We start from the raw sequence: 23,834 nt of genomic DNA, 5'->3' as shown, positions 1-23,834 counted from the left end.
TCCGCCGGGATGGCACTCGGATCGCTTTGGTTTACACTCTTGCCGACGGAAAGGCAGTTAGGGGAGATTAGTGACCCGAAGAAGAATCGATTTGTTGCTGGGCGACTAATCTCCCGAAATAGCAGAGTATGTCTCTGTCTTAAAAATCGACCTTTGATAAATTACTCCCTGAATGTGAATTGGACACAACTGCATTGTAAAATTTCTGGTTGGTGTCCGGCATTCCACGTGTGGGTGACGTGCACCCTATTGTTTTGGTGCACCCTATTGTTTTTGGTTTGTGTAGGAAAACTGGAGATAATGTCTGGTTCGGAGGTGCCAGCAACTCCAGGGCTCCTTATGTCAATAGGCTTGAACTGGAGGCAGAAAGGACCGAAGGGTACAGAGTGCAGGGAAAGTTGCTTGGCTCTAGTGTAGGTAAATGACCCCTAAGATGTTGGCGTTGAATGCAGATAATGGGGTAAGATAATGTCGGTTGTACAGGGCCTCTGTACATGGCAAAGCATTCTTTGGTTGACTATACAGCTGCTGAATGCTGAATGTTTGGCAGCCCCTTGGCAAACACCAGAGAAGATTTGCTCATTTGGGGAGGTCATAAAATCAGAGGATCCTTACCCTACTTTGAAAATCCAAGGTGGAGGCTGATCTAATCGTTGGGCCTCTGCATGGTTTCTAAGTAATGGATCTTGCCTGGAAATTAGCAGAAGAGTTTGTGTGTAATGTCAATGCCTATGCCTTATTTAATATGTCATATTAACTGTACAGTGCTCTTGTGACTATAGGAAACAGTCTAATACCCCGCCCCTACACTCTAGATAATCCGAGATAAGGTTTCTTACTGATCCTCTGAAAATCCCATGATGTTTAGAAATGATCAGGACTGAATTAGATTTGGCTTTGATTCTTTAATAGGAAAGAAAGCCGGTGACTATAGAATGAGAGGGCTAATTGTAGCCCTGTGTAACTTGACTACAGAGGAAGCAGACTGTGCGGCTGCAGGGGGACCCAGGAGGTATAGTTGGGCCCAATTAATGAGCAATTTCAACATATATTGGTAAAAACAGGACAATCTCTGGAAATGTTGGGGGACTAAAATAAATTTGTTGTGGGGCCCCAGTAACATCTATTTACTCCACTGGCTTCACCCATTGTCATCGTCTTTCTCAGCCCTAACACTGTGCTTATGAACAAATGGCATCGTATGCCCACCTTGGGGCTTTGAGCCCTCTACCCAGCTGCCAAGACATTATAGCCGCTAGCTGTATATAGATACTGCCCATGGATCTGGTCAGCACTTACACACTTACATTTGTCCGTGTGTAACCAGTGGTGTTTTAAAACAATGTCACAAGTGACAGTTTGTCTTCTTTTTTTGTCTATGCCACTTTTCTCTGAAGCACGGAAATGTATCCTGGATTGCTACCGCTTATAATCAATGATAATCACCCATAAGTATGGTGCGTGGACTTGATTATGACCCGAGACTGCAGCATGAGCATTTTATAAGTGATAATTATGCCCCTTGCCATGCTGGCGGAATATTGCCATGGATTATTAATGTGAAGCTTCCAGTGATGATTTTCTGCATTTCTGTTGACGAGACATAAGCAAAACCGTAGCAGGTTGCCACTTGTGACATCGCTTATAGCCGTAGAGACGGGACTTGGGTAGTGATTGGATATGAACTCGAATGAAGTGAACTCCAGGCTGCAGAATAGAAAGATGGACCTGGTTTTCTCCTTATCGTTGGCCTATTGCTAGAGATAAGCTCAGTGTGTTGCAGATCTGCCGGGTGGTTAACGGTTAAGGATATGCGGTGCATCTTTGTTGTATCTACATCTGATCTGCACTCATAATCAGATGCTTGCATGGGTTCCTGTAATGCGGCCAGCATGTTAATCAGAGCCTCTGTGGGCTCTGCCTTCATTGTATGAGGGATCTGGCTCTGCCAGAGGAAGCCGACGCGTTGTGTACTGAGAATTCTTTATTAATATTTTATTACCGTGAATCTGCAACTGTGTATAGACAACAGAATAGGGAGGGGAGGGGGAGGTGGCAACCAGCTGCTCCCAAAACCAGCACAGAGATAGAAATCCTTCTGCGTACCTGCTCTTATAGAACTGCAACTTTCTGCAGGATTGTGGGAAATGTGGTTCTGTAACAGGTGGAGCAGTGGTATCTGTTTAATGGAAAATATTTCCCATCTGGACACATTGGATGTCTGGGACTTCCATGAGATTTGGCAGGACTAGAGAAATACATAAAAATGTCTCTTTTATCAGGTCAGACGAATGCGCCGCGTGCCGCAACCTCATCAGACGCATGCAGCTTGATCTTATCTGATCACAGGCAGCAAATACCCATTTCACGTGGACGTCAGCAGTGCAACTGTCAGCTCGACTGTCTCCCGATGAAAGTCTGTCATGTTAACAAGGCGTGGGGAACTAAGCAGTTGCGGTGGGCGCACTACATTCTCACAAATCGAATTCAGGTCTCTGACTTCTTTGTAAATGACCCCACCACACCACCAATCTACCAGTATCAGCTTTTGTAAGGATTGACTGGACAGAAGCTGATGTGCTGTATAAATTAAGTTTTTAATAAGGGAAAAAATGTGCCCGTACCAATGCAGAGGGATATAATGGCAGCAAAGCATATCTGCCAAAAGGGCAGGTGGCAGACAAACAGATCAGAGACAGGCCAAAGGTTGGACAGGCAGAGTACATGCAGAGGCAAAAACAAGCTGAGGTCAAAACTGGGAGATGAACATCAGAAAAACAAGAACCAGACAGGAACAGGACAGAAACGAGGCAATTTCAACAAAGACAGCAGCACTCTGGTAGTTTGAAAAAAAGTGAGTCTTTACTTAAAGTGCCTCAAGGTAACGTTTCAGGCCCTACTGGCCCTTTATCAAGCCTTTCGACAGAAACTAGGCAGGACCAAGACAAAATTACCAGATAAGATTCAGGAACAGGAGCAGAAACCGGAACAGGAACTTAAAAAAGGATCAAGATCAAGAATTCCACTAGGCTTGGAGTCTTCGGTAAGGCCAATAATCAAGCCCTGGGGAGTCTGGGATGCAGGCTTAAATAGCCCTTAAACAAGCAATTGCCCACAGCTGGGTAGAGGGTTTGACCCTTGCCCTAATTTGAATATTACGATTCAGTTTGGGATTGGTTCGAATCCAAAATTAGTGGATTTGGTGTATCCCTAATTGTAAGAAAATGATATCATGAATGGCTTTTCTAGTTTGTGGTCATTGAGTATTATATTATATAAGTATTTGGTTACATTTACTTGAGGGTAGCTCTATAAAGGGGATTGATTGTAGGCAAGGTTGAAGACCCTCGATGTATGGACTGCAAATTAAATATATATTTCTTCTGTCATTAAAACAGAAACATCTGGCAGCTCTTACACTAGGGGGCAGATTTATCAAGGGTCAAAGTTAAATCATTTGAATGCGAATATCGAATTCGAAGGATTTAGCGCAAATACTTAGATCGAACAAAAATCGATTTGAACGATAAAATCCTTCGAAGCGAACGATTTGAACGATTTTAAGCGATCAATCGAAGGATTTTTATTCGATCAAAAAAAAGCTTCGAAAAGTGCTGGGGAAGGTCCCCATAGGCTAACATTACAGCTCGGTAGGTTTAAAGTGTAAACACATGTAGATCTTACACTTAGATTCCCTGACACAGAAAGATTTTACACTTCGATTCCCTGACACATGTATATCTTACAATTAGATTCCCTGACACATAGATCTTACACTTGGATTTTCTGACACACACAGATTTTACACTTAGATTTCATGACACACTCAGATTTTATACTTAGATTCCCTGACACACAAAGATTTTACACTTCGATTCCCTGACACATGTAGATTTTACAATTACATTCCCTGACACATAGTGGGACATTCACTAAGATTCGTAGTTGCACTTGCGTCCGCTTCGCCGCACTTCGCCAGGCGTATTTTCGCTAGCGATCCGCAAATTCACTAAAATCCGAAGTTGCGCTCAGGGGTAGCGTAAGGTTGCGAAGTTGCGCTAGCGTTGATTCGCCAAGCGAAGTTACGCTAGCAATGGTTAATTTGCATACGGCGCCAAATTCAATTTCCAATGGAAGTATTCGTAGCAGAACTACACAAGCCTGGGAAACCTTCGAAACAGCAAATAAAATTTTTATTTTGCCCTACACATGTGCTCACTGTATAGTTAAGGTGCCATGAGTTAGGAAATGTAGGGGGGAAGGAGGGGAGCCCCAACAAATTTTTTCGATCGTTTTCACCCATAATAAAGAAAAAACGGCAGCGTTTTTTGGGATTTAGAAAAAATTTTAACTTTTTTTGAAGCAATCCCTATCTACTCTATTGCACTTCGCTGGTCTGAGGTGGCGAAGGAAGTCTGGCGTAAAAGGTAGCGTTCAGAACAATGCGCGCGTTAGTGAATTTGCTTAGTTATGTCCGTTGCGCAAATTCGCCAGGCGTAAGGGTGCGAAGTAACACTAGCGAAGTTACACCAGCGTCCGTTAGTGAATTTGCGAAGTAACGAAAATGCCCAACGCTAGCAAATTCACGCTGGTGTTAGGCGCTTCGGCGCTTAGTGAATTTGCCCCATAGATTTTACACTTAGATTCCCTGACGTACAGAGATCTTACACTCAGATTCCCTGGCAGATACATAGGCCTTGGATTCAGATCCGATATTGTGATTCCCCTGGCGCAGTTAGAATGCTCTGATCCCCTTGCCTGGCACATAAATCGCCCACTCAGATCACAATGTATGCTGAGATTCCCTGGCAGAGATGTACATTGGCACAGAGAATGTACAATCTCCTTTGCAAAATTAACAAAAAATCCAAAATTCTAACACAGGAAACATATAATACATTCACTGGTCTAGAGAGCTTACAATCAGATATTTAGGTGCAGATACCTGAGAAACCTGCCATACTTGCTCCGTGAAGCAGACGTTATCCGTTCCGGCACAGGGGAAACATCATCCCTTAATAAATCCCTTGCACAGATGCTAAAACCTTCAGAGCATGTCCGAGATCTTGCACCTCAGGCTCCCATTACAGGGAAATCTATTGGGCTGTCAGTATGTAATGAGAGCTGAGAATGGGCACCAGTCTGACATGCCTTAGCAGCACCCAACATGTTTATAACCTTGCTTGTAGTTGCTATATTGCTCTTCCTCCCAGCTGCTTTATTGGATTAGTAAATATAACCCCTTGGCAGGGTGGCTGATCTCCTGGCTTTATTCGCTGCCCCTCAAATCTTTTCTAGAGGAATAAGTGCTGTGTAAGTGTAATTCTTCTTGCTCATCAAAACAGGGGTCCTGGTCTGAGAGATCACAAGTAATTGCTTGGTAAAGGAAAGGAAGCATTTATGCCATGTTTAAGGAAATGAATAAACCTTCTTATGGATATTTTCTTTCTCATGAAGCTGTCTCTCCCCTAGTTTATCTGGCAGCATAATGGTTACTCTGATATGCCGAGTCCATGATACATCCTTAAAAGACTCAACATCTGGGCGCTGCAAGCTAATTAGACAGCTAAATATTAATTAGCATGCTATTAAGGAGACGCTTCAACCTAATGAACTTGTGATGGTTCATTTGCAGACTGCTGATAGGAGGGTTATCAGTAGTAGGTTATCCATGAGTGAGGGATCGGTTTCTCACTTGGGGGCTCATTATACAGGGGATGGATGTTAAAGGCCTAACACAGGTTTTACAACAGCAGGACAGAGGGTAATAGGGCCGGTAGAAGGAGGCAGGGATGAAATGAAAAACACATGGTCACACTCATTATTAGTCTGTGTTTCTGTCTCTGCCTGCTCTTATTGCATCTGCCCTATTTTGTCTTTCATTAATGTTCTCAGCTGTGTTATGTCTCTGAAGGCTTTCAGTCATCCAGGTGATGATAGTCAAACTGGACTTGCTGATTATCCTTCAAAATGTGCTTTAGTTTAGCTTAGCCTCACTTCTCCACCTGCGCACATTCTCTCCCCTTGCACTCATTTTATATTATAAGTGAAGTTAAAGCTTCCATCTGCTCATACTTTTCTTACATGCTCTCCTCTCAACCCTAGGGGAAGACCAATTGAGATACTACAGAGCCAGCACTTTCCAAGCATAAAGGTGACCCTATAGGGGCCAATATAAGCGGCTGACAGACTTATTGGACAGTGTATTGGCCCAATACCTCTGATCGATATATGGCCGAAAATCAGCCAGATGTTGATTGGCCAGGTTTAAAAATACCATTGGATTGAGGACCACAACGGTTCGTTGATGCGGTCCTTGGTCGACCACTTGTATTTTGGGCATTTCACCTCAAAGAGTGCATATTGGGGGGAGATCTGCTCGTTTGGTGGCCTCGCCGAACGAGTGACTTTGCATGTATGGCCACCTTAAGTCTATCACTGTCCTTCTCTCATTCTTAGCTATACTTCAATCCAACATTTCCTCACTTAAAGGGGTCGTTCACCCTTAAGTTAAATTTTAGTATTTTAAAGAATGGCTAATTCTAAGCAATTGCTCTTCGTTTTTTTCTTTTTTATAGTTTTTGAATTATTTGACTTTTTCATCTGACCCTTTCCAACTTTCTAAAAAAACAAATGCTCTGTGAAGCTACAAATATATTGTTATTGCTACTTTTTATTACTCCTCTTTCTATTCAGGCATCTCCTATTCATATTCCGGTCTCTAATTGAAATCAGTGCATGGTTGCTAGGGTCATTTGGACTTTATTGCAAACTGGAGAATAAAAAGCTAAATAACTCAAAAACCACAAATGATAAAAAATGAAAACCAATTGCTTATTGTTTCAGAATTTCACTCTCTACATCATACTAAAAGTTAATTTTAAGTTAGTTTCACAGGTACCCAAACACACTTACAGGTCATAAAGTAGAGCAGGCACTCAAAATCAAGTAGAAAAAGTTTATTACGTCTAAAAATACAGCCTTACGCGTTTCGTGTCATTTATTCTCTCTTCCCTCATCCCTCCACTTCTCCATTTTCCTGCCCGTGGCCATAAAGATTCTGTTGATCTCTCATTAATTTGTGAGGATGCCAAGATTATGTTAATTTGCTACAAGTAAGTGAGGCCCTGCATGTGGCAGAGCAAATCCATCTGATGTGCAGCCAGCACTGACACCATGCTCTACCATCTCCTTCAGCCCGTGAGACGGCTCATCTCTCTGCACTATTTTTACTTCTCTTTGATTGCTTCCTATATCTGGCTGCATTTGGCTCATTTGCCCTGTCCTACTCTAGTTCTCTTTCAAGCTCTTTTTTTGTCAAGCTTTTCTTCTTGCATCCTTTATATTTTTCATCTTCTACAGGTTTCCTCCAATAGCAACAGTAATGGACTTACAGTGACAATCTATCTCCTGGAACCATAGTCCCAAGTGGGCACTTTAATTTCCTCTGATGATTAGTGTATCCTACTTTGCCTCGTTTTTGCTCTCATTCATGTGAGCTTTTCTTCTCTCTCTCCACTCTTTTCTCTCCTTCTGTTTATTTGTCTCTCCTCCCCTCCTTCCCCTGGTCCTCTCATTAATAACATGTGAAGTCAGTGCATGGACCAGCTACTGGCTCTGTTCTCCTGTCACATTGTTTTTTTCCTCTAAATCTCACTGGATATGTAATTCCGTTGCTGTCTCTTCCAATCTTCCAGCGGCTGCTCTGAAGCATCCTCTCCTCTCCCTCACGCCCTCCTCTTGCTCTCCCCCCTCCAGCCTAACTGCATTTCTTTGTAACTTCCCTGCTCTTACTCCCCAAACTCTCTCTTGGATTCATTACCTCTTCTCGTTCTCTTAGTGCCTTAAAAACGGAACTCTGTTTTTTTCCTTATATAACTCTGGTTTGCTTTTGACATGTCCCATATCTCCTGATCTAGTTGCAGCTTCTATTTAACCCCCTGCCATCTCTCCTTCTGGTCTTCTCCTTGGCTTCTTCTGGCCTTCTCTAAGCTTGTGTCTCTGCGTATGGTCTGCCCTTTTCATATACCCCTTTCCTTTCATCTACTCTCTTTATCTCTCCTTCTTATTTTGCTTTCTTTAACTCAAAGCTTTTTTCTCTTTCATGAGGACAAGGAATACCTATCCTATGTAATCTGCCCATTTCCACCATCTACACAAAGATAAATATCTTGGCTCATCGGGGTGGCATTGTTTCACCAATGAGGTTCTTACCCAACCAGATTTTCATACCTACCTGATTTCCAATACCAGTTATTGGCTCATACACAGACATATGCCTACTCTGCCTGAAGGGACCATAATAGAAACTTAAATCTGCCTGTGTATGGTCATTATTATGTATGTATGTATGTATGACTAAAACAAACAGGTCATTAATATACTGTCCAACCTTCAATCTTTCACTCTAATTTCTGATTTCAGAGCAAATGGTTTTGCACTAGGATTGCAGCTCAACAGATAAGAGCGGTGTTCAGTTGTTATTTACAAATGAAGGTGCAATTCTGCCCCAGTTATATTAATGGAACAAGACTGATCAAATTCTGGACTGGCTGCTAAGAGATATAACGCTGGCACAGTTTTGCAGCTTTATTATTTAATGAGCCCTATAGTATTTTTACTTTAAACTCAGATTCCAGATGTTGAATTGGCATGAAACCCCAGTGTTTTGTCAGTGTCTAATTTTTTGCTATTTGCCCAACTATTAATATTCTGCTCTTTTCAATGGTCTTTAAGAAATTAAATGTCAAAGTAACTCCTTATTGTCCAATCCGTAAGCTTTATTCTTCATCTTTATAGTTAAACAGAGGGGCATATTAGTAGCAAAGTAGCAACATTATTCTTACTGCAAACTCTTGTTACATTCTCTAGTTTTCTTTTCGTCTGTGCTGTCTCCTTGTGCCCTCAGTATTGGAGCACTTCTGTCTCTCTCCCTTGGTTCAAATGGTGCTGTCTTGCTCTCATTTATTTCTCCGCTGCATCTCATTGGCTTGTTTTCAGTCTCCCCCATCTCCCCATGCTGCAGGCTGTCCCCCCTCTGCCTGTATCAGCTTTTTACGGTTCTGTTGACAGATGGTGCTCTGCGGCCCTTGAAGGGAAACTAAATACTACAGCTAAGGAGCCAGCGACAGGAGGGAGAGAGGGGGGAAGAAAGACTGGGGAGGAGAGAGGCAAAGGAAGAAGTTAGGAGAGCAAAGGGCAATATAAAGAGAGAATGTAGGTGAGGAATAAGTATGAAGGAGGAGGCAAAAAGAGGGGAACGGGGGAGAACAGATTCTAGGGATGGCATACTTTAATAAAATGCACTACTGAGAAATAGTAAGTTGGGGGGGGGGGTACAACCAGGCCTGGACTGGCAATCTGTGGGTTCTGGCAAATGCCAGAGGAGCTGCTATAAGGTGCCATAGAAAGTCAATATTTAGTGGGCTGGTGGGGACTGTTTGGGCCTCTGTGTACCTGAAATGCCAGGGCCTATTTTAATTCTCAGTCCGGACCTGGGTACAACATAAAATTAACTACATAGTGTGATGGTGGCACATATTAAAACCCTGAAGTTAACATGATACAATGGCTGAGTAAATTAGGTAAAAATAGAGAAAAGGAAGGCAAGCTGGCATGAAGGAAAGGAGCATTAGGTGGAAGAAACAAGTGTATCTGGCATACAGATTTAACAGAGAGAAAGAGTATCAATAAACGATATAAGCAACCACATGATAATAAAAAGCATGACAGAAGATTATATGGAGCAATAGGAGGAGTTATAGGGAGGGTTACATGGAGCATTAAGAAGAGTTATAGGGAGGGTTAAATGGAGCATTAAGAGGAGTTATAGGGAGGGTTATATGTAGCAATAGGTGGAGTTATAGGGAAGGTTACATGGAGCAATAGGAGGAGTTATAGGGAGGGTTATATGGAGCAATAGGAGGAGTTATAGGGAGGGTTATATGGAGCAATAGGTGGAGTTATAGGGAAAGTTACATGGAGCATTAAGAGGAGTTATAGGGAGGGTTAAATGGAGCATTAAGAGGCGTTATAGGGAGGGTTATATGGAGCAATAGGTGGAGTTATAGGGAGGGTTATATGGAGCAATAGGTGGAGTTATAGGGAGGGTTATATGGAGCAATAGGAGGAGTTATAGGGAGGGTTATATGGAGCAATAGGTGGAGTTATAGGGAAGGTTACATGGAGCATTAAGAGGAGTTATAGGGAGTGTTATATGAAGCATTAAAGGAAAACTATACCCCCCAAACAATGTAGGTCTCTATTAAAAGAATCTGAGTAAAACAGCTCATGTGTAAAACCCTGCTACATGTAAATGAACCATTATCATAATAATATACTTTATTAGTAGTATGTGCCATTGGGTAATCATAAATAGAAAATTGCCATTTTAAAAAATAAGGGCCGCCCCCTGAGATCGTAAGATTCACTGTGCACACATACAAACCACATGTAAGGTCACATGAGCCAATTAACAGACCGAGTTCTGCCTTTTGCTTCCTCACTTCTTCCTGTTACAGTTAGTGTTGTAGTATTTCTGGTCAGGTGATCTCTGAGGCAGCACAGATAGAGTCACGAAATGGTGGTTCAAGGCAAGAGATGTAAAAGGGCAATATTTATGTAAATATATATTCCAGTTTGGTAAGATTCTTTAACATGTCATTCAATTTGATATAAACTATCTGTTGCTTAAGTATTTATTTTGGGGGTATAGTTTTCCTTTAAGAGGAGTTATAGGGAGGGTTAAATGGAGCATTAAGAGGAGTTATAGGGAGGGTTATATGGAGCAATAGGTGGAGTTATAGGGAAGGTTATATGGAGCAATAGGTGGAGTTATAGGGAGGGTTATATGGAGCAATAGGTGGAGTTATAGGGAGGGTTATATGGAGCAATAGGAGGAGTTATAGGGAGGGTTATATGGAGCAATAGGTGGAGTTATAGGGAAGGTTACATGGAGCATTAAGAGGAGTTATAGGGAGGGTTAAATTGAGCATTAAGAGGCGTTATAGGGAGGGTTATATGGAGCAATAGGTGGAGTTATAGGGAGGGTTATATGGAGCAATAGGTGGAGTTATAGGGAGGGTTATATGGAGCAATAGGTGGAGTTATAGGGAAGGTTACATGGAGCATTAAGAGGAGTTATAGGGAGGGTTATATGGAACAATAGGAGGAGTTATAGGGAGGGTTACATGGAGCATTAAGAGGAGTTATAGGGAGTGTTATATGGAGCATTAAGAGGAGTTATAGGGAGGGTTATATGTATCAATAGGTGGAGTTATAGGGAGGGTTATATGGAGCATTAAGAGGAGTTATAGGGAGGGTTAAATGGAGCAATAGGAGGAGTTACAGGGAGGGTTATATGGAGCATTAAGAGGAGTTATAGGGAGGGTTATATGGAGCAATAGGAGGAGTTATAGGGAGGTTTATATGGAGCAATTGGAGGAGTTATAGGGAGGGTTATATGGAGCAATAGGAGGAGTTATAGGGAGGGTTATATGGAGCTATAGGAGGAGTTATAGGGAGGGTTATATGGAACAATAGGAGGAGTTATAGGGAGGGTTATATGGAGCAATAGGAGGAGTTATAGGGAGGGTTATATGGAGCATTAAGAGGAGTTATAGGGAGGGTTATATGGAGCATTAAGAGGAGTTATAGGGAGGCTTATATTGAGAAAAAGTTATATGGAGGGATATTTGGTAGTTATAAGTTGAGGCTATATAAAGCAATAAGAGGAATCTTAAAGAGTTGTAATGTGAGTCAATAATTTGTTTGAATGAGGATTTAAAAGCACTGCGTATCTTGTCGGCGCTATATAAATAAATGATGATGATTTAAAACTGCATAGATTTGGTTTATTGCTGATCACACAACTTCTCATAGATTATATTAAGTATCTTGAAGAAAAATTCTAAATAAGTAGTTTTGTTTGTTGTTGCCAGCGCTGTTCACAGAGACACCACACGATGTTAGTGCACATCCCGGGGAGGACGTGGAGATGGCGTGTTCCTTCAGGGGCAGCGGAGACATCCCCTATTCATTGGAGATCCAGTGGTGGTATATGCGCACCCATCGAGACTGGGCAAACAAGGAGACATGGGCAGAGAACCAGGTAAGAAATGACATATATAATGAACTTTTCTAGCGTTAGGTAGTTGGGCAACGGGCACCTATTTTTGCAATGCAGGGTTAGAACTAACCTATTTAAAGAATTAAAATATTCTTCACAACATGCATGTGTGTTTGTGTAATAAAGTTCCTACTCTTGACCCTATGTCTCTACACTTTTGTATTCTTCCCCATACACCCCGCCCTTTTTCATTTTACCTTCTTATATCCGAGTCTTATCACTTCATCTGATTTCTAGACCTTTTTCCCCTCTCTTGCTCGCGCTCAGATAAGAAGCCCTGATAGACATTCTGTGCCAGGGATTTTAATGAGGGATACTGTCTGCCGACGCTTCAAGGTGCATTTTCATCAACACTGAACTGCAATTAAATTCAGCAGGGGGGGAAGGAGCATCTATGGTAGAGGATGGGTGAAGGGATGGTGGGGAGAGAGGGACAAGAATGGTTCATCTGTCTGGAACTGTTAAGACATGAAAATACCCACTGGCATCAGATAGACTCTGGCTGCAAAGCAGAAGTGTGAGCTATAGGAATGGCTTTTGGCACCTGTTCTGGATGCCAATGTCAAGTAATTACTGTCAATCCTTTGGCAAGCGATGATACAGGCTATAGTCTAAATATCAGAGCAGATCAAGAAATACCTTGGAGGAGGCAAAAGAGAGCAGTGATATGACAGAATGGTTCCAGTATGTCAAAGTAAAAGGGCATTAAGGTTTCATAGGGAATAAGGCAAAATAAGAGCAGCAAGATCTGCGTTGAGAGGGGAGCAAGTGCAGGGCAGAATACTGTTAAACCATCTAGATCTCCTTAAAGCATTGCAGCTGGGTTTTCTCTTGACTACCAAGGATGAATGGAGATAACTCGTTAAATCTACTATTCACTGTTCCTGAGAAAAACAGAAATCAAGGCGTATTGATAAATGTTCCCTTGGGGTTCATATGGATGAGACCTGTTCTCCCCCCTGCTCTGCAAAGATCTGCCGCTGAAACCTCCTGATTAATTCTGTTCCGAGGACGTGTATGACAAATCAGGACCAGCCTGTCGCAGTCACAATGATTCCTGTGTGCAGAGACCAATATCAATAAATAGAGATTCAGGCTTGTTAATTAGGCTGGTGCAATACACAAAGCAATACACTTGGCTTGGCACCTAGGTTGCTAAATGTGTCCTCCTTCATAACAGTATCTTAGAGTATCTGCAGGGCAGCACAATAAGCAGTGTAATCTGCAGTATTCATCTAATTGGTAATTAGGCACGCAGACTGTGGACTGAATATAGGTCCGTTTTAAAATGGAGAAATTGTATAGTATTTTCCAGTTTGGTTCATCGGCCCTCCTCCAATGCCCGGAGCCTTAACATCTATAGTTCCAGCCCTAATGGCACAGTGTTTCCTGATATAATCATGGGACTTTGCAGAATGTGGGAATGAGGATATGGGCAAAGAGGAGCATAGTTAGTGTGATAATGGCACAGGTTGCTAATCTTTGCCACTAAATGTCTGCTGGTCTACAACTTTTGCTTGTCTGTTTCTACGTTCAAAGTAATTTTTTCCTCCATTTTTTTTTAACCTTAGCTAAAATCACTTCCTGGGACACCTGAAAAAGGAGCCACAAAAATAAGTGTAAGTCACAAAAGCACTGATTTGTAAAAGTTGTATTTCCCTTTATATTCCTCCAAATCATTATTTTGTTCCATAGAACCCTCCCTATAACTCCTCCTATTGCTCCATTTAACCCTCCCTATAACTCCTCCTATTGCTCCATATAACCCTCCCTATAACTCCTCCTATTGCTCCATATAACCCTCCCTATAACTCCTATTGCTCCATATAACCCTCCCTATAACTCCTCCTATTGCTCCATATAACCCTCCCTATAACTCCTCCAATTGCTCCATATAAACCTCCCTATAACTCCTATTGCTCCATATAACCCTCCCTATAACTCCTCCTATTGCTCCATATAACCCTCCCTATAACTCCTCCTATTGCTCCATATAACCCTCCCTACAACTCCTCCTATTGCTCCATATAACCCTCCCTATAACTCCTCCTATTGCTCCATATAACCCTCCCTATAACTCCTCCTATTGCTCCATATAACCCTCCCTATAACTCCTCCTATTGCTCCACATAACCCTCCCTATAACTCCTCCTATTGCTCATATAACCCTCCCTATAACTCCTCCTATTGCTCCATATAACCCTCCCTATAACTCCTCCAATTGCTCCATATAAACCTCCCTATAACTCCTCCTATTGCTTCATATAACCCTCCCTATAACTCCTCCTATTGCTCCATATAACCCTCCCTATAACTCCTCCTATTGCTCCATATAACCCTCAATATAACTCCTCCAATTTCTCCATATAACCCTCCCTATAACTCTTCCTATTGCTCCATATAACCCTCCCTATAACTCCTCCTATAGCTCCATATAACCCTCCCTATAACTCCTCCTATTGCTCCATATAACCCTCCCTATAACTCCTCCTATTGCTTCATATAACCCTCCCTATAACTCCTCCTATTGTTCCATATAACCCTCCCTATAACTCCTCCTATAGCTCCATATAACCCTCCCTATAACTCCTCCTATTGCTCCATATAACCCTCCCTATAACTCCTCCAATTGCTCCATATAAACCTCCCTATAACTCCTCCTATTGCTCCATATAACCCTCCCTACAACTCCTCCTATTGCTCCATATAACCCTCCCTATAACTCCTCCTATTCCTCCATATAACCCTCAATATAACTCCTCCAATTGCTCCATATAACCCTCCCTACAACTCTTCCTATTGCTCCATATAACCCTCCTATAACTCCTCCTATAGCTCCATATAACCCTCCCTATAACTCCTCCTATTGCTCCATATAACTCCTCCTATTGCTCCATATAACCCTCCCTATAACTCCTCCTATTGCTTCATATAACCCTCCCTATAACTCCTCCTATTGTTCCATATAACCCTCCCTATAACTCCTCCTATAGCTCCATATAACCCTCCCTATAACTCCTCCTATTGCTCCATATAACCCTCCCTATAACTCCTCCAATTGCTCCATATAAACCTCCCTATAACTCCTCCTATTGCTCCATATAACCCTCCCTACAACTCCTCCTATTGCTCCATATAACCCTCCCTACAACTCCTCCTATTGCTCCATATAACCCTCCCTATAAACTCCTCCAATTGCTCCATATAAACCTCCCTATAACTCCTCCTATTCCTCCATATAACCCTCAATATAACTCCTCCAATTGCTCCATAAAACCCTCCCTACAACTCTTCCTATTGCCCATATAACCCTCCCTATAACTCCTCCTATTGCTCCATATAACCCTCCCTATACCTCCTCCTATTGCTCCATATAACCCTCCTATAACTCCTCCTATTGCTCCATATAACCCTCCCTATAACTCCTCCTATTGCTCCATATAACCCTCCCTATAACTCCTCCTATTGCTCCATATAAACCTCCCTATAACTCCTCCTATTGCTCCATATAACCCTCCCTACAACTCCTCCTATTGCTCCATATAACCCTCCCTATAACTCCTCCTATTCCTCCATATAACCCTCAATATAACTCCTCCAATTGCTCCATATAACCCTCCCTACAACTCTTCCTATTGCTCCATATAACCCTCCCTATAACTCCTCCTATAGCTCCATATAACCCTCCCTATAACTCCTCCTATTGCTCCATATAACTCCTCCTATTGCTCCATATAACCCTCCCTATAACTCCTCCTATTGCTTCATATAACCCTCCCTATAACTCCTCCTATTGTTCCATATAACCCTCCCTATAACTCCTCCTATAGCTCCATATAACCCTCCCTATAACTCCTCCTATTGCTCCATATAACCCTCCCTATAACTCCTCCTATTGCTCCATATAACCCTCCCTACAACTCTTCCTATTGCTCCATATAACCCTCCCTATAACTCCTCCTATAGCTCCATATAACCCTCCCTATAACTCCTCCTATTGCTCCATATAACTCCTCCTATTGCTCCATATAACCCTCCCTATAACTCCTCCTATTGCTTCATATAACCCTCCCTATAACTCCTCCTATTGTTCCATATAACCCTCCCTATAACTCCTCCTATAGCTCCATATAACCCTCCCTATAACTCCTCCTATTGCTCCATATAACCCTCCCTATAACTCCTCCTATTGCTTCATATAACCCTCCCTATAACTCCTCCTATTGTTCCATATAACCCTCCCTATAACTCCTCCTATAGCTCCATATAACCCTCCCTATAACTCCTCCTATTGCTCCATATAACCCTCCCTATAACTCCTCCAATTGCTCCATATAAACCTCCCTATAACTCCTCCTATTCCTCCATATAACCCTCAATATAACTCCTCCTATTGCTCCATATAACCCTCCCTACAACTCTTCCTATTGCTCCATATAACCCTCCCTATAACTCCTCCTATTGCTCCATATAACCCTCCCTATAACTCCTCCTATTGCTCCATATAACCCTCCCTATAACTCCTCCTATTGCTCCATATAACCCTCCCTATAACTCCTCCTATAGCTCCATATAACCCTCCCTATAACTCCTCCTATTGCTCCATATAACCCTCCCTATAACTCCTCCAATTGCTCCATATAAACCTCCCTATAACTCCTCCTATTGCTCCATATAACCCTCCCTACAACTCCTCCTATTGCTCCATATAACCCTCCCTACAACTCCTCCTATTGCTCCATATAACCCTCCCTATAACTCCTCCAATTGCTCCATATAAACCTCCCTATAACTCCTCCTATTCCTCCATATAACCCTCAATATAACTCCTCCAATTGCTCCATAAAACCCTCCCTACAACTCTTCCTATTGCTCCATATAACCCTCCCTATAACTCCTCCTATTGCTCCATATAACCCTCCCTATACCTCCTCCTATTGCTCCATATAACCCTCCCTATAACTCCTCCTATTGCTCCATATAACCCTCCCTATAACTCCTCCTATTGCTCCATATAACCCTCCCTATAACTCCTCCTATTGCTCCATATAAACCTCCCTATAACTCCTCCTATTGCTCCATATAACCCTCCCTACAACTCCTCCTATTGCTCCATATAACCCTCCCTATAACTCCTCCTATTCCTCCATATAACCCTCAATATAACTCCTCCAATTGCTCCATATAACCCTCCCTACAACTCTTCCTATTGCTCCATATAACCCTCCCTATAACTCCTCCTATAGCTCCATATAACCCTCCCTATAACTCCTCCTATTGCTCCATATAACTCCTCCTATTGCTCCATATAACCCTCCCTATAACTCCTCCTATTGCTTCATATAACCCTCCCTATAACTCCTCCTATTGTTCCATATAACCCTCCCTATAACTCCTCCTATAGCTCCATATAACCCTCCCTATAACTCCTCCTATTGCTCCATATAACCCTCCCTATAACTCCTCCTATTGCTCCATATAACCCTCCCTACAACTCTTCCTATTGCTCCATATAACCCTCCCTATAACTCCTCCTATAGCTCGATATAACCCTCCCTATAACTCCTCCTATTGCTCCATATAACTCCTCCTATTGCTCCATATAACCCTCCCTATAACTCCTCCTATTGCTTCATATAACCCTCCCTATAACTCCTCCTATTGTTCCATATAACCCTCCCTATAACTCCTCCTATAGCTCCATATAACCCTCCCTATAACTCCTCCTATTGCTCCATATAACCCTCCCTATAACTCCTCCTATTGCTTCATATAACCCTCCCTATAACTCCTCCTATTGTTCCATATAACCCTCCCTATAACTCCTCCTATAGCTCCATATAACCCTCCCTATAACTCCTCCTATTGCTCCATATAACCTCCCTATAACTCCTCCTATTGCTCCATATAACCCTCCCTATAACTCCTCCAATTGCTCCATATAAACCTCCCTATAACTCCTCCTATTCCTCCATATAACCCTCAATATAACTCCTCCTATTGCTCCATATAACCCTCCCTATAACTCCTCCTATTGCTCCATATAACCCTCCCTATAACTCCTCCTATTGCTCCATATAACCCTCCCTATAACTCCTCCTATTGCTCCATATAACCCTCCCTATAACTCCTCCTATTGCTCCATATAACCCTCCCTATAACTCCTCCTATTGCTCCATATAACCCTCCCTATAACTCCTCTTATTGCTCCATATAACCCTCCGTATAACTCCTCCTATTGTTCCATATAACCCTCCCTATAACTCCTCCTATTGCATTAATCTTTGCACGTATTTAGCATGCAATCTATGTCAGTACAAATGCAATCAGCAGTTGTTCTCTTGGTTTCTGTGATTTTCATCCACCCCTGGCATCCTGCCCTCATGCACCTCCCATGCCCCTGGTAGGGTGCCTACATCACAGGCTTAGAGGAACATAACTTTTATTTACAGCCTTTTCCTTTCAAGCGGAGTGAGCTTTAATTTGCATGGAGTGGCAAATACCAAGCTCTGATCAATCTGGAAGGAAAGCTAATTAGCAGGAGCGATTTTTTTCATTGATCTTGTTTGTGGTTGAGAGGAGAGACTGAGCGACCTAAGAGAGATAACAATTAGTTTACTTGAGATTCTCATCATATTTGTTTTGCCTTCACTGATTTTGTTATTCCAAGCAAAAAGCAATAAAAGTGAATTTCCCTGTGGGGCACTTAGTGATGTCACTTGTATCACATGACTCAAACTTGTTCTTAAAAAAAATAATCAAACTCAACTTAAGAATATTGAAAGACACCTTGGAGTACTATGATCTCTATATGGTCAAGATTCCTAGTGACTTCTAATATAGGAGACACATTATCCTCTACTGGGAATTCCAGATTGCACTAATTCCACTGAAAATCTTGAAAGTGCGTTTTATGGACACGGTTTAAATTCTGGATTGATGTATTCCACTGTATCTGAATATGATATTCATGTTATAAAGAGAAATAGAGGACATTCCATGTATGCTGACCTTATATAGAGGGAGGATCATATGAACTAACCCCGGAACTGGTGTCTGACCCATGGTGGACATGTCCTCCAAACTGTTGCAACAAAGGTCAACCTAACCTTCTGTGGGCCCAAAAAGGACTATGCAACCATCTAAACCTTGGAGCTCCATGACTTGTATAAAGGCACGAGGGCTTTGGCCGTGCTCCTTTATATAGTCATGGAATTCCTCTGTGACTTATAATAACCAGATATTGTACAAGTGAGGGTATTCTATCAAATCAGTTGACCCACTCGCATCCTGTGTCTGCACCCAGAGGCACTGTGTTGTCCCGGGTGCACACACAGATCAGATTTCGGTGCCACAATTCATGAATAGGCACTTTTGGTCCAAAATCTGTGTGTCTGCACTAGGAATGCACTGACCGAATCCAGGATTCGGCCGTTTTCAGCAGGATTTGGATTCCAGCAAACCGAATCCGCATATGCAAATTAGTTCGGGAAGGGAAATCACGTAACTTTTTGTCACAAAACAAGGAAGTAAAAAAAAATATTTTTTACACTTTTTCCCTTCCCGTCCCTAATTTTCGTTTGCAAATTAGGATTTGGTTCGGTATTCAGCTGAGTCTTTTATGAAGGGTTCCACTGAATCCCAAATAGTGGATGTGATGCATCCCTAGTCTGCACCCAGGCCACCGCTACACTTCTGGGTGCAGACACAGGAGAGAGCGGATGTGAGCAAAGGAGCGGAGAATCAGCCAAGCCTTTGGCATCAGCAACAATGTCAGCCCTCATGCAGTCACATGGAGCGGGTTTCACTGCCAAAATCCACTCTAGGTCTTCATCTGGCTCAATGCAGATGGGTGCAGAAACAGAAGGTCAGAGATACACTTATATGCAGTCCAAGAAACAGTGTAGGGTTCTACTTTAGGGTACCCATAGAACTATATATCCTATATAATAAAGTTGAAGTGTCTCTGCGTCCAGTCCCTGTGTCCGTGGGATTGCGCTACTGCGCATGTGTCCCACGGACTGTCTCTGGCGAATTTTTTTTTAGACTAGAACAATTCTGTTTTTATAAATGTTTGACTACATATGTTCTAGCGCCCGTTAATTTAACGGGCTTAATGTCTAGTATATATATATATTCCAGTGAATGGACCCGCACTCTTTCATTTTGGTGAAATAAATCAATGTGCTTTATTCACAAATTCATCTCCTGGAGATGAATTCGTTAATAAAGCACATTGATTTATTTCACCAAAATGAAAGAGTGCGGGTCCATTCACTGGAATATATCATAAAACCTTGACCAACGCACCACCATCGACAATCTAAATCCAGGAGGAGTGCGTTCACTGTACAAACTTTATATATATCCACGAACATCAAAGAATCGGCACACCCATGTAAAAATAATTCACTTATTATATCACAGTCCAACGTTTCGGTCCTCGTTGGGACCTTTTTCAAGGATATAAAACAATTTCAACAGACTTTAAATACCTTTGTCCATTTGAATCAACCAATCAAAGTTACAAAGGTATTTAAAGTTTGTTGAAATTATATTATATCATCCTTGAAAAAGGTCCCAACGAGGACCGAAACGTTGGACTGTGATATAATAAAAAAGTGAATTATTTTTACATGGGTGTGTCGGTTCTTTGATGTTCGTGGATATATGTATAGATAATTTAACCGAGCACCCCGTTCATACACTTTGGCCTTGGAGTGCGGATACTCACTGGACCGAGACATATTATACAGTATATGGTAGAACAGTGTGAATTGTGTAATAGTTTAAGAGATCGGTTAATTACTGTTTGAACATTTTTATCAAAACCGATTAGAAATAAACTAAATGGCAATAGCTGTAGGCTGAATGCACTCATGAAATCATTTTCCGCTCTCTCCCCTGGATAAACAATCGGTGCAGTAACCGCTAGCAACCGTGCATTTCATTCCAGCTGTTCTAGACTGATCTAGGCTAATTGGTTGCTAACGGTTACTCCTTAATAAATAGATTCCATATGGAAGCCGGCACAGAATAGCAGCCTGTTTTCCCCGCTTCCCAGGGATCTTACACAAAGAGGGGGGTTCCAGTGCTCGAGAGTGACTGTTCTGTGCTTTCGACTTCACCGGAATGCAAGAGTTAACAGAGCCCATTCTATAGGATCCGTACTGATCGGTTTTGAAATGCCGAATGCAGGTGGAACACTGCAAGTTGTGTATTAGTGCATCGCATGGTGAATACAGTCCTGCTAGCTCCTGCATTTCTTTGCGGTGAAATAAAGCACTTGAGAGATTTTTTAGTTACTATCACCCCAAATAAGTCTTTATTCATGGCCCTTATAATGGAGTGTAGGACTATGTGCTTAATAATATACATGCTGAACTAATTGAGACACCTATAATTAATTTATGCATATTTTTAAATGCAAGCAATTGCATTTTGGAATCTCTCAGATATACAGTGACACCTTTATTTTAAATACCCTGATTTTAAGTTTTACATCTTTTATTTGTGGTACTACCACCAGTAATGCATTTCAATGGTTGCATTTCCCCGATTTCCCGGCCTACTGTATATATATTTAATGCACAAAACCAAAGCTTTTGAATGAGACTACTTATCTCCCCCCCATGCAGATTGTGAAAGTGTTTGGTAGTAACATCTCGCACAAGCTGCGCCTGTCTAATGTGAAGATCTCAGATGAGGGAACCTATGAGTGTCGTGTCCTAGATTACAGCGATGGGAAGGGACGTCAGCACCGGGTCAAAGCTTTCCTGCGTGTGGAGGCTGAGATGGGCCGTCGCGGAGTGATCTCTCACCGCCAGCAAGACACAGGCCCTCACCGCCACTTTCCCGGCAAAGAGCTGAAAAAGCGGGCAGCTGTGCCTTGTGAGCAGTGCCAGCTGTAGACTGGTACGGAATCGCTGTCCGACTGACAGTTGTACAAAAGAGTGCATGAGAGGCATCCCAGATTAAACAGCTTGATCCCACCTCCTCTCTCACTCTCTCTCTCTGGGGTGGCAAATGGACTGCTATGACTTTATACCACCACCCACATCACTGCAAGATGCACCCCTTTCCTTACTAGGGACCAATCACAAGAGCCCAAACAGAGGCATAATGTGAGGTTAAGGGGAGAACATCAGCTAACAATTTTTGTAGTGGGCCGACATAATTTTCGAAAGATTAAATCCTAAACCCTATTTCTCAAATGGAATCAGTAGTGTGTCAATGTATAATAACCAGACTGTACAAAAGTGCTTCGATTATCATGCATGGCCAAACTGCAAGCTTCCAGCTGTTGTCAAGGCAAACTAGATTTGTAGCTGAATAACAGCTGAAAGGGTGTAGTATGGACATCCCACGGTGTATATTTTATAGGTCCTGTAAAGATCAATAGCTACAACAAGGGAATATTTAATTACCGGTTGCAGGCTTTCAAGACCACCGACCCGTGTTCCCAAATCTCTCTGAAAATTTGTATTCTGCGCCCACTCAGCCACTGGTAATTCCATTTTATTTAATGCTGTCGTCTTGGATTATATATATATATATATATATATATATATATATATATATATATACCGCTCTCTTCTGTGGCAATTGCTTTGGATATTCATTTATTCCGCATTTCTTATTTGAGCACAAAAACATAAAAAAAAAAAAAAGACTAAAATATAACTTTGGACATTACTAGTTTAAATATGTTCTAATCGCTTTTGGATAATTGAGTGTGAATAACATTATGATGCTTTAATGTGTTATTAGGCTTGTTTGCTCCTCTGTGGGACTGCCATCTATTTATTGATGCTTCTTAGAGCTCGCTCGCATCATTATGTTTTGTAGCAAGTGTTTCCCATCAGTTGACTGAGCACTAGCTGGAAAGTGAATTGTCAGACAAATATTGCTTTACAGGGGTTGCAAACCAAAATTTGCACTTTTTTTCAAACTTAATAACCTGCACCATAATGTATAGTGTGCCCATAAGCAGGTGCATTCCCTAAAAGCTGAGCCATTCTGCATAGACCTCTATTTTCTAACACTAGATGGTGCTGTTGTTTAGAAGTCAAAGCAATATGGCTGTCCCTACCCACATTTTTGAATGAGAAGCAGCAGTAAGTCCCCATAAGCAGGTGCATTCCCTAAAAGCTGAGCCATTCTCCATAGACCTCTATTTTCTAACACTAGTGTGCAAAGAAATTTGCACACAAAAAGCTTAAACCCATAAACGTCCTGCACCTACAAGGCTATGATTGGTTTTGCCTTTTTTTGGTGTCTATATAAGGTTACTTCCCCTGAAATAGCAAGGACTACATTTGTGCAGTGTGAAGTATAGTAATGACACAAAACATCTGCAATGTATATGCTGCTGCTGGAACAGACACTGCAGGGTTGGATTACCATTAAGCTGTAGTTACAAAGCCCGTACAGGTATCTCTGCTGTGCAAAATGGTAAGCCAGCACCTGCGTGCCTTTTGCTTAAGTGTTAATAGGGGACTCCTCTCACCCACCTTTGCCTGGATATGTTGTCCCTTATTCTCTGTCCTGGGGATAACTGTTCTTACTGTATAAACTGTCTCTGCAAATCCAGGAACTTCTTTGGTTGTAAATAAAGGTGACTGGTCGCCCTGAAGTTAATGGTGCCGTTGGCAATTTTATACGTTGGGTAATACTAGATCACCAGCAGGAGGACTGAAGGGTCAGT

General features: G+C 42.0%; 1 protein-coding gene across 1 annotated transcript in view; it reads left to right on the top strand.

Moving 5' to 3' along the window:
* Positions 1-23,762, top strand: part of vstm2l.L (V-set and transmembrane domain containing 2 like L homeolog) — a 31,672-nt gene extending 7,910 nt beyond the window's left edge. The window contains 3 exon segments of the mRNA NM_001094311.1: positions 11,940-12,109; positions 13,699-13,746; positions 21,766-23,762. Coding sequence (NP_001087780.1) covers positions 11,940-12,109; positions 13,699-13,746; positions 21,766-22,038 — 491 coding nt within the window. The 3' untranslated portion in view covers positions 22,039-23,762.
* Positions 23,763-23,834: the final 72 nt, after the last annotated feature.

The sequence above is a fragment of the Xenopus laevis genome, chromosome 9_10L, assembly GCF_017654675.1.
Source record: "Xenopus laevis strain J_2021 chromosome 9_10L, Xenopus_laevis_v10.1, whole genome shotgun sequence".
NCBI lineage: Eukaryota > Metazoa > Chordata > Amphibia > Anura > Pipidae > Xenopus > Xenopus laevis.
Note: the sequence above shows the minus strand (reverse complement) of the source record. Positions and strands in the feature narration are given on the sequence as shown.